The 12286-nt window shown below is 41.6% G+C and overlaps 1 protein-coding gene across 1 annotated transcript in view; it reads right to left on the bottom strand.

The window, feature by feature from the left end:
• cpo (RNA-binding protein) overlaps positions 1-12286 on the bottom strand; it is a 52745-nt gene that overhangs the window by 6330 nt on the left and 34129 nt on the right. The window contains 1 exon segment of the mRNA XM_080280533.1: positions 205-419. Within this exon segment, the coding sequence (XP_080136659.1) occupies positions 205-419 (215 nt within the window).

The raw sequence follows: 12286 nt of genomic DNA, 5'->3' as shown, positions 1-12286 counted from the left end.
AATGTCAGGTATTTTCGCCAGCTGAGTCACAGAAGTAGATAACTGCCTGGTAAATGAGTCAGTCAAGGTGTTTACTGACCTACTCTTTTAGATTATTTTAGTCAGCTACGTGAGTCATATGAGCCTAAAAAAAAAAAAAATAATAATAATAACAACAAAACCTACTCATTACAAATACAGATAATATTTGCGACAACAGCTCACCTTGAGAAGATATCCTTCAGCTCATGCTCTGCGACATTTGGGCCAAGGTTTGCGATGAAGAGCGTAGAGCAGGGTGGGTTGGGCGGGGGTCCAGCGGGGTGGGGTGGGGGCGCTGCGGTGTGGGGGGAACCAGCGGGGGAGGCCAGGGCGGGGGAGGGCATGACTACCCCCCCGGCGTGAGATACCATAGGCGCGTGGGGCAAGGCCAGGGGCGGCTGTTGGGGGGGTGACATCACAGACAGATATCAGTGTTTGGATTACAGTACTGTGACAGCAGTTAACTAGCATCATTAGACATCAGTAACTACCATACCTATCATTAAACATCAGTAACTACCATACCTACCATTAAACATTAACTACCACACCTACCATTAAACATCAGTAACTACCATACCTACCATTAAATATCAGTAACTACCATACCTACCATTACAATCACTATCGTCTCTACCATACCTACCTCAGTCCCTGCATCACATCAATAGCTATTATAGTTGTCATCATCCACCATCATATCACTATCATACTCATCACAATTCCTATTATATGAATACCTACCATACCTACAACCAGAGTCCCTGCATCACCACTACCTACCATAGTTATCATTATTTCTTCCTAATTCCAGTGTTAAAATCCTGTTACATAATCATACACTATCTATTACTCAGTGACTTGAAACGTACAGCACAAAATACTGTACATTCATTACTAACTTCTAGGTAAGGATGTACATGAAGCTTTACTGATTTCTAAGTAGGATATATAAAAATTTGTTGCACGATTCACTGAGTCACTAAATGAAGGAATGTTATTGGATGCAACGGATAGCCTCTCTCTGTGGATAGTCTTTCTTTTAACACCCCCAACTGAAACTACCATCATGATAAATATGCTGACAAACTGAACATTATTGATAAAATATGGTTAACATTCAAATTCATTTCAGTCACTTTTAAAAATTCTCAGTAATCCCATTTTTAAGGCTCGACAAACTGCCTGTGGAATATTTAGCACATCACACCCTGCCACTACCAAACGAACTACCTCATCTTTATATCAAACACATTTCTGATGCCTAGACAATGAGAAAGTGAAGGTTAAAGATTATAGAAAAACACCAAAAACTTCTGATACAAGACACATAAAAAGTCTGACAAAAACAGTGGCCAAACAAGTCTACATCAGTGTGAGATACTGGACGGTGGCTAAGAAACACCATATAACCAAAACATTAGTGGTGAGAGCGGTGCTGCAACACTACGAAACACACGGCAGACGCAGCGCTACAAGAACACTGTATTCTCGTCGGTGCTGCCTCCCTGATCACCTCCTCTTAACCGATTTATTCTTGGATACAACTGTTTAATATCCTCATGTACGCGGTTCATTCTAGGATACTACTGGCTAATATCCTCATGTACGTTATTTATGCATATTATGTCGATATGAGAAGATAGTCAAGGTGTATTAAGGATGTCAAATCGCCTAAGAAGAGGTTTTAAGGGAGCCTGCTTCAACGACGAAAATACCATCTCTAGATACCTCTCTTATTTCTGGTTCCGATCCACCTGACTGAGGCTTGGCACAGAAACCATTAAAAAAAAAAAAAAAAAAACTGCCTCTAGGAGTTAGGTTAAGTTAGAATGGCTTAGGTTAGGTATGAACCAGTTTTGTCTAAGAAAAGAGCAATACAGAACCTAACCAAACCTAAAATAAGATTCTAGTATACCTAACCTAACCCATTCTACCCTAACAACCTAATAGAGGAGAATATTCCACCCCTAGGAGCAGTATTTTCCCCTATATTTACCAAGCCTGAGTTAGTGAATCCTGGACCCACATAACAGAGGAGCGGTGTCTTGTATCAGTGCGTCCCTATAACACACAGGTGACACACACACACACGCACACACACTGCCAACAACAGTGTGGTGGCTACTGGGGTGGTGGTGGTGGTAGTGGTGGTGGTAGTGGTGGCACACGGTGGTCCTAGTGCTGGCTTACTGGTGGTCCAACATGGTGGCAAGTACAGCGAGTCACCGTTATGTATCTTCTATGTAACTCTAATTACTGTATCATTTTTTATATAATACAGTACATTCAGCCACATGAAAAACATACATCTTTAGTCCTTGCCTGGGAAATAATAGTTTTTTCACCTTAACTTGGCCCAAATTTCTATCTTTTTTGTTACTGTATGCCACATAGCTCAGTGGCAGGAAGTAACACTGCACCCCACATCCTTCCCACCGCACTTCTTCATGACTAGCAGGAAGTACTAATGCTATAACTCCACACCCTCCCCACAGCACTTCTTCATGACTAACAGGAAGTACTAATGCTATAACTCCACACCCTCCCCACAGCACTTCTTCATAACTAGCATCATAGTCTAGTTATATTGTTACAAGTGAGCAATGAAGATGGGGAGAGGACAATTTTAGGCCAAGTTGGAGTAAAAAGCATATTACTGAAGACCGCCCTGAACAGCACCGATATAAAGAAAACGGGGATCCTGAGTTATTTCCCTTTACGTATATCAAGCATTTGAGATGAATGTTAAACTTTTTGCGTTTGTATTTCTTCCCTTGGCGCCTGGTGGTTTAGTGCGTAATTATTGCGCTCCAGTCGGATTGAGCCAGTGAAAGTTTATATCCAAGGGATGGATGGGGTAGATTGCTCATGTAATGCCACTCAGGGATGAGTGAGGCTGGTCACTCTTATCTTAAATGTCGGGACCAACTGCCTAGCCCCGGGCTCCTACGCTCCTCATGGGGAATGTAGGATTGGATGATGGATGGATTTCTTCCCTTATATACATTTTCTTGTGGCCATCTGTACATAATGTCAAACTGTCAAATTAACTTCATAGGTAGAAATTGGCCTTAATTATCAATGTTCCTTTAAAATACTGAACAAAATAACAAACAGTCGACACGTAAAGGTGACTCTCTGCACTGTACAAACTCTACATCTCTTGTGATCGGAACAGTTTTGCACATTTTTTCGTTCTTTCTCTTTTTCTGATATGTTTTCTGGAAACTGTAACTTCTGTAAAGCATCTATTACATAATCTTTTGTACCCCGTGGAAATATTTCAGATCACAATAAGCATTATGGTAGTACAGTATCATGGACAAAAAATAAAGTTAGTAAGAAGTTAGTAAAATAATACTGATCAACCTCTTCAGTGCGATGACCTGTTTTTTATCTTGCTTTTGTTGGATATTATTATTATTATAGTCTATCAAGGACAATAAATCTAGAGGTATCAACAATCACATCATCGACCTGAAGCGGTTTTAAAAATAAGAAACCAACTCATGAAACCACAGCAAAACAGTGAGTGTGATGCGTTAGTACACTGCCACCCCATTGACGTCCAGTTTAGAAGCGGTGTATAGTCAAAAATATCACTACACAGCAAATTTCCACGGCAGTATTTATCATGACTACTTTCTATTAAGCCTTTCGTTAGATATTTCCTTTATCTGAACGAAATAATTGGCTATCAGCGAAAACGGATTATTTTTAAACTCTCCTTTAATTTCAGGAACGACTGATCAACGTATATGGTTTGAATCGTAACTGCCACATTCATTCCCGCGATTCTCTCTTTCCTTTTTTTTTTTTTTTTTTTTTTCTTTCAGGAGGTTATTTTGAGGCTAATTTTGAGTAAGAAATGCTATATAGACATGGGTGCACATCCCGTAATTACTGATGATCACATGGATTAATTAGGAGGGAGACCCATATCCTCCCATATGATTATCAGTAAGTGTAGTTCCGTCACGGCTGAGATTTGGACCCTTGATGATATAGCCTTTCCGACTCAAAATTGGCCGAAGCATTAAAAAAAAAAAAAAAAAAAAAAAAAAAAAATCATGGAGGAATTAGCATTATTCCGATTAATAAATGATTACTACTGTGCACTAAATGGTGAAATGACTGCACAGTACTACACTTTATTTGTACATATAATTGCTTCATATCTACTTTTAAAAATTGGACTTTCAAATCAGTATCTTTTTGCACTAAAGCTGCACACTAATGGGGTAGCACTGTACTATAAATCCTCCTATATAATACTAGCTACAATGAAATAGATGTGCCATTGCTAAACTGAAGCCTTCAAAACACTGAAATAGCTCATAAGAGTTAGCTGAAACGATATGAAAACAATTAGTAAACCAAAAGCTAAAGTAACAAAACAAAATAAGAAATAAACTAGACACATGTATAACTAAAATATCACCACATAATACATTACACTCTAAAGTATTAATGTGTGTTGTTTTTGTTGTTGCCTAACACCGGTCTCTCTGGCCAAGCAGACCCACTGGCCACAAGTAAGCAACTGCATCTGTGAGGCCGAACTACAGGTACACTGCAGTACATACACCGTGTAGGGAACTGGTGTCTCTTTATGGTAAACAGTGCCTCGCCGAGGTGGGACCAGGGTCCTTCCCATTCATGGAGAGGTGCAGGGATATGAGGTAATTTGGTTCCCGGGTGGACGCCACAGCTGCTCCACCCAGGGTGGACAACGCCACCATGTGTAGGCTCCTCGGTAGCGCCACTATGTGTGTGTATACAGCAAGTGGAATTTCTTTTGTCCACCTGTATGGCTGCATGGCAGGGCGTATGCATAATAATACACTGTTGTAGAGCCGTATACTCAGGCTTAACATGGAACACTTAGTCTGTGTACAGGGATCCAGGGAGTATAAGAATGATTCATAGAAGCCCGTTTGGGGATTGTGGCAACTAGAAAAAAAAAAAAAAAAAAAAAAATAGGGAAACTGCACTGGGAATTAAGCGATGAGATGGTAAGGGAGAAAAAAAAAGTGTCACCAGAACTTGGCAACGGCAAAGTGAATCTTTACTCAACCAGTTGATTCCATACTCCTGTGAAACCCATACAGGAAATCAATATTAACCTACGCCCTTATTCTCAGTTAAAGTGGCTCCCTAACACCTTTTCATCACCAGTTTATTTTTGCATACAGCTCATCAACAATTCCCTGTGTGTTATTTTGGCCATCCATGTTAGTGTTTAAAAGATAAAAACAACATACAAGAAGGCGGTATGGTGCAGTACGGAAAATCAATCGCTAAGGAAAAGGTATTAGGGAGCTTCCGTAACCGGAGAGAATACGGGTCCTCAGCTCTTCCACGGCAGCCTTTGCATATCCAGCTCTATACAAAGCTCAGTCAAATGCAAAGTCCGTTCGCCTCCGCTGCCTCTTTCTCAGCTACAAAATTCACAGATGCTTGAAAGAGATGGAGTGCAGGAAAGGTTCATATTACCCACAAATGAATGAGAATATGCTCCTCTGTCCACTACGTCATATTTAAACGTCTATGAATTCAAACATAACACTGAGGCATAAGAGGTGAACGTACACCCACGAGCAGAAGTTCGCCGACAGTCCGTGCCAGGCATATGTTTCCTAACATAGCCCATACAGAGCGCAGCGCTCGCCCACCAAAGTAAGGGAGAAGGGAGCAGATGGAATAGATGGCGCAGCGCTCGTCTACTAGAGAAAGGGAGGAGACGGAGAGGAGGAGGGAGAGGGAGGCAAAAAGACAGGGGAGAGAGAGAGAGAGAGCCTGTGGCGATGGTAAATGTCACATATAGGGTGTTTTTATTATTATTATTATTATTATTATTATGTATAAGAAAGAAGGACGTAATCCAGCGTTAGCCCTTAGAAACCGACCGACATCTTATGTATTTTTTCTGAATAGTTTTAGGCGACTGTTCTTGTGTGACGGAAGCACTATAGTCACGGCGCGTGACTCTGAGGTGGTTGTTATCGTGCACTGGCAACCTACCAATCAAAAGTGCGTCTGATTTCGTGTATATGAGACGCATGTGATTCGTGTATAATATGTTCGTGCATAATATGTTCGTGCATAATAATATTCGTGCATAATAATATGATTCGTGTATAATTTTATACGAAATCGAATGCACTTTTGAATGGTGGGTTGCCAGGGTACGATAATGACAACCTCAGAGTCGTGCGCCTCGACTATAGTGATGTTTGGCTAAAGGTTTGATAAAGTTTAGCAACCCATAAACAACGGTTTAAATTTCATCCAGACGATCAAAGGGGCCGCAAGAAAATACCCATCGTCTAATGGTTAAGGAAATAAGAAATTAATGTAATCGCGTCAGGTAATATGAAGGTAGACTTCGAGACAGAAGGACGTAAACTAAGAGGCAAGGAGAGAGAGAGAGAGAGAGAGAGAGAGAGAGAGAGAGAGAGAGAGAGAGAGAGAGAGAGAACAAGGCGTTTGCAAATGAAACACGTAAAGGGCAATGCCTAATTTGGTGGTAAGTCTTTGGGAAAAATATAATTACATATTACAGAGATGGGAGAGTGAAAAAGTAGTAGAATAATTTTATTGCTGACAGACATTATGTATTATTGCCACTCCGATTTAAGGAAACTGGTTGATCACGTCGTGGCATGGCAACGCCATTGGTCGCATAGAGATGGTATATCGTCACCCTCATAAAGAAACTACTTAAGTCATTTTTCGACGATTTCTGGATTTTTGCCTAAATCAATTCTTCATCACGTGGCGCACCTATTGGTATAGCTGCCTTTGTCAGGTCTAGGGTGTGAATGGTCTAAAATGCGGCTTAAGTTGCTGCTTACGTCACTGAAAAGTTAAGAAAATGAGAGAGTTATTTGCGATCCCGAAAAGTAGAAAAAATGACTTAGGCAGTTTCTTTATGAGGGTGACGATATGTGTGTAACATCAGTAATGTAAAAATGCAACACTGATCCTGCCTTTTCATCATCAAAATAATAAGGATTATCATGTTTAATACCTTGTAAAGTTAGCATCATACTAGTGTATTTATCAGCTTCTTCCGTTTCTGGAGTAAAATCAAAATACATACCACCAAACTAGGCATTTAACTTTACGTGTTTCACTGGCAAACGCCAAGTTCTCTCTCCTTGCCTCTTAGTTTACGTCCTTCTGTCTCGAAGTCTACCTTCATATTACCTGACGCGATTACATTAATTTCTTATTTCCTTAACCATTAGACGATGGGTATTTTCTTGTGGCCCCTTTGATCGTCTGGATGAAATTTAAACCGTTGTTTATGGGTTGCTAACTTTATCAAACCTGTAGCCTTTGAACATCACTAGTGCTTCCGTCACACAAGAACAATCGCCTAAAATTATTCAGAAAAAATACATAAGATGTCGGTCGGTTTCTAAGGGCTGACGCTAGATCACGTCCTTATTATCTCATACATAATAATAATAATAATAATACACCTAATATGTAACATTTACCATCGCCACAGGCTCTCTCCCTCCCCTGTCTATAATAGTTGCCTCCCTCTCCCTCCTTCTCCTTTACTCTGGTGGACGAGCGCTGCGCCCTCTATGGGCTATGTTTGGAACCATATGCCTGGCACGGACTGTCAGCGAACTTTTGCTCGTGGGTGTACTTTTGCACTGGAGTACGATATTGTATGCAAACACTCTTTCAGTTCACTGCTTCAATCTGTGTAATGCTTCGAGACATCTGAAGCACCACTGACATCAGCTATGAAGCACTAGTTGGCAGCTGAATACAATAACTGGGTATGTGAGGCCTATTCATTTAAACACAATAACCAAAATACATATACAGTATCAACTTAGTGTGTTAGTAATAAAATAAATAAATAAAAATAACTATACAGGAAGGGACAAAAGTTTGTTTGCCATATTCCACTGCGTTTGCTTTACACTTAAGAGCATGTCTACCACTTTCCTCCCTGACACATCCACAAACAAAAAAAATCTATGGGTAGAGAAACAAATCAAATCTCCCTCTGCCTAGAAATATTAGCCAGCAAAGGGAAGTGAGAAGGCAAAATGTCAGCTGAACTTTTGTCCCTCCCTGTAGAATACAAAAAAATAATACCTGCTACACTGTAACATAATACCTATCCCCAAAATTATATAAAAAATGTGACAACAATATATCGAAGACTGTGCTCGAAAAGGTGACACAACCAAAAATACCGTACGATACGTGACCAAAACTGCTTGTGATGGTGATGGTGGTTGTGTGTGTGTGTGTGTGTGTGTGTGTGTGTGTGTGTGTGTGTGTTTGTGTGTGTGTGTGTGTGTGTGTGTGTGTGTGTGTGTGTGTGTGTGTGTGTGTGTGTGTGTGTGTGTGTGTGTGTGTGTGTGTGTCGGGTTGCCTTCATGTGACGGCACCGATATACCCGGTCGGATTAACTGCCTGGCTGTACAGACGTCCTTCAACTCATTCCCTATCCCCCAAAGGAAGGATGGTGGACTGCAAGAGGGTATTTTAAGCCAGCAATCCACCGGGTTCAGATGAGCCTGGGATCTCAACGACAAAGTGGAAAACAAACTACATATTTTATTTTCTAACAGGCGCTTCAAACTGACAAAAAAGAAAAAGAAAAAAAAAAAGATAACAATTCGCCTATCCAGTTTTAATCATACAACCATTTATCTGTTCCCTCTTCAGACCTTATTTTTATCTGATTTTTGCTGCTACGGACAAATTTATTTTTAACCTGGTACTAGGGGGCGGAGGAAATGAAATAAACATCAAAATCCTTCCCTCAAAAAGTCTCCTGAGGGCGATAAAATAACCTCGAGACGGGAAGCTTCAAAATTACGGGCATCATCGTACTCAAAGGGCTATAGTTACTGAATGGGGTTATTATTTTTACCACCATGATGTAATTGGTTTAGTCCTGCCATGGTGCCGGAGAGGGGCGCCTTCCCGTGGTGGCGCTGATATAACTGGGCAGCTCCCGTGATAGCTACATAAAACCTCCCTCCCTATCCCTGAAACGAAGGATGATGGAGTGGAGGAGGAGGGCAACTTCAGCCTTCAGTCCACCGGGTTCACGTTTCAGATGATCCCAAAAAGTCTACTATCTACACTAAACAAAACCGCCTAGCAGCACCATGAATAAACTTTTAAAAATGAGGTTCCCGGCCAGAAGGGGTTGAGTAACGGCTAAAAACGGTTTGCAACGTCGCATCCCAGTGCTATGTTTCAAAATCCGGCGTACGTGGCTGTAACGGTGATTGTACTGTGACTGGAAGACGAGTACTGTGCGTTGTGTGATATTTAAATGTGTGTAAGATGTTTGTTGGGTGCAGAATGATTGTTGTATGAAAGGTGTTTGTTGTATGTGGAAAGTTTGTTGAGTGTTGGATGTTTGTATGTGTGTAGGATGTTTGTTGTGTGTAGGATGTTTGTGTGTGTAGGATGTTTGTGTGTGTAGGATGTTTGTTGTGTGTGTAGGATGTTTGTGTGTGTAGGATGTTTGTGAGTGTGTAGGATTGTTATGTGTAGGATGTTTGTTGTATGTAGGATGCTATGTGAATTTTGATGTATGTAGGATGTTTACTTAGGATGTTTGCTGTGCGTAGGATGTTTTAATCAGGATGTCTGTTGCACGAGGGATGTGTGGTGTAGGTAGGATGCACAGTATGTACCAATAGTGATGTGGATGAAGGCTGTGCAGAGAGATGTGTAATAGCTGCGGTAATAATTGTGGTGGTAGTTATGGTGATAGCTGTGGTTGTGGTGATACTCACAGCTGTGGTGAAAGATATGGTGAGTTATGGCTAAGGTTATATTTATGGTGATAGTCATGATGGTGGTGATAGTGATGGTGATACTTGTAGCTGTGGTAATGTTTATGGTGATAATGAAAGGTTGTGGTGCTAATTATGGCTGTGGTGATAGTAGCTGTGGTGATAATTGTGGCTAATAGTATGATATCAGTGGCAGGCGATGCAAAATAGGTTTGTGTGGAAGGCATGATTGTGGTAAATATCTGTGCTTGTAGTTAGGGGTGGCTGTTCTGTACTCCTTTCACCGTAACTTGGCCCTGATTTTCGTCCTTCTGTAGGTTATTCCACGTAATTCAATGTCAGGACGAGAAGATGCTGCGGCTCTACATCCTTTCCACAGCACCTCTTCGTGACTAGCATCAGATTCTAGTGTTATTCTTTGGTTACACGTCTCAAGATGGGGAGCTGGCAATTTTAGGCCAAGTTAAAGTGAAAAGGGTATAGGAACAGATGCTTGATGGAGTAGGAAGCTCTATGGCACTTCTTCCTTACTGTTTTTTCCAGTATGGGTCGTATTGTAAGTGCCACAGGCCGCTTCGTAACACCTCTTCCTAAGCGAATTTTTTCTGTACATTAACATTCTCTCGTTATGTTGTTTATATTGTCTAAACATCGACATAATTTCCATCGATAACATACAAGACGGTACTAAAGCATACTGTGCTGAATAAATCGCTAAGGAAGAGGTGTTACGAAATCTCCAAAGCCACTTAAAATACAGCAAAATAAATCGCTAAGGAAGAGGTGCTAAACAACTTCCTAAGCTGACGACAATACTTATCTAGGACTTGTGGCGAATAAAGCTTTTGACCCCGGAACTTGGCCTGATTAGTATGAAGTATGAGTTTCCTGACAACAGTTCTCATTAACAACTATTATAATTAGGGACAGTTAATTTTAGGCACACCGAGTCTATGCCGGTAAAATCTTTCATATTTAATTTATTTCATTCATAATCTGATTTCTGTACGCATTTGGCAGCCTTAATAAATGAAATTCTTGCTGATCACATAATTCATCTCTTATAAATGTACTGAATGTTAGGTATTTCGCAGCCTTAACAAATATCAAGTCTTGCCAGGAACGCACACAATAACTTTCTTGAAGACTAAGTTCACGGGTCAAGAGCAGCAGCACACACTTGGCGCCAGTGTCTAGGAAACACGAGAAAAACGACAGAACAGTTCAACAGCAACAACAGTACAGGAGTGTGTAGCGGGTGACACAACACCCAATAGTCCAATATTCTTTCAAAAATAATTCAAGAACTTTCCAAAAACATATATCTGCCAAAATTCAGGATATATTTTGAGAAGTATTGGAGTCTCAACTGACATTAATTTTGAGATAATCGTTGTAATTTTTCTTCTTTTTAAATATTATTTTTGGTCACAGATACTAGTACTGTTGTGGATTCTGGTGGAGGTGGACTTGACGGAACTAAGGCCTGTGGAGGAGCTGTGGGTGGCAGGCAGTGGCAGGGGAGGCAGGAGGCAGGCAGGGGAAGGGACAAGGAGGGAAGGCGGGGAGAACGGCGGTAGGGAAGGATGGCAGGGAAGGAGGTAGGGAGGGAAGACCGGCAGGAAGGGCAAGCGGGAGAGGAAGCAGGAGGGGAAGAGAAGGTAAAGGAAGGGTAGGGAATGGCAGGGTAATGTGGCTGGGGGTAGGAGGGGTAAAGAGGAATAGGCAGGGAGAGGTGGGCAAGAAAGGGTAAGCAGGGAAGGGTAGATGTCAGGCAGAGCGGTTGGCATGCAGTGGCAGAGGTAGGCAGTGGAGTGGTGTGAAGGCAGGGTGGTAGGCAAGATGGAAAGGCCTGAAGAGAGCGAAGAGATGAGAGGAGAGGAGAGGACAGGAGAGGATAGGATAGGAGGGGAAAGGAGAGGAGAGGAGAGGAGAGGAGAGGAAGGGAGAGTGCCCTGGTTTGATAATTGCATGCTAATCCTAAGAAGAGTGGATGTGGAAGCTTTACATATGGTGCAAATGAGGCTGGTGGTGGTGGTGGTGGCGGTGGTGGTAACGAAGATGGTGATGGTGAAGGAGATGGTGATGGTGATGGTGATGATGGTAATGGTGGTGGTAGTGGTAGATGGGGAAGATGGTGATGGAGCAGGCTGAGGATGGGCAGCTTTATAGCAGTGGTTGTGATGGTAGAAGTTGATGCAGTGGTTATATGATGATACTTGGATCGCAGTTCTGGTAGATTCTGGTGGTTGTGGTAGTGATGACGGTAGTTTTAAGTGATGGTATGATAGTGGTACCTGTGGCCTGAGGTGGTAGCTATGACTGTAATGGTGGTAGTTATAACTCCCATGTGACTGATAGAAGTTATGAATGTAATGGTGATGGCTGTTGTGGTTGTAGGTGTGGTAGTTGTAGTAAATGGTACTGGCTGTGGTTGGGAGTGGTAGCTGTCAATGTGATGATGGTAG

The sequence above is a fragment of the Coenobita brevimanus genome, chromosome 85, assembly GCF_032717465.1.
Source record: "Coenobita brevimanus isolate Jiangsu-jjx chromosome 85, ASM3271746v2, whole genome shotgun sequence".
Taxonomy (NCBI): Eukaryota; Metazoa; Arthropoda; class Malacostraca; order Decapoda; family Coenobitidae; genus Coenobita; species Coenobita brevimanus.
This window is presented reverse-complemented; position numbering and strand designations above follow the sequence as displayed.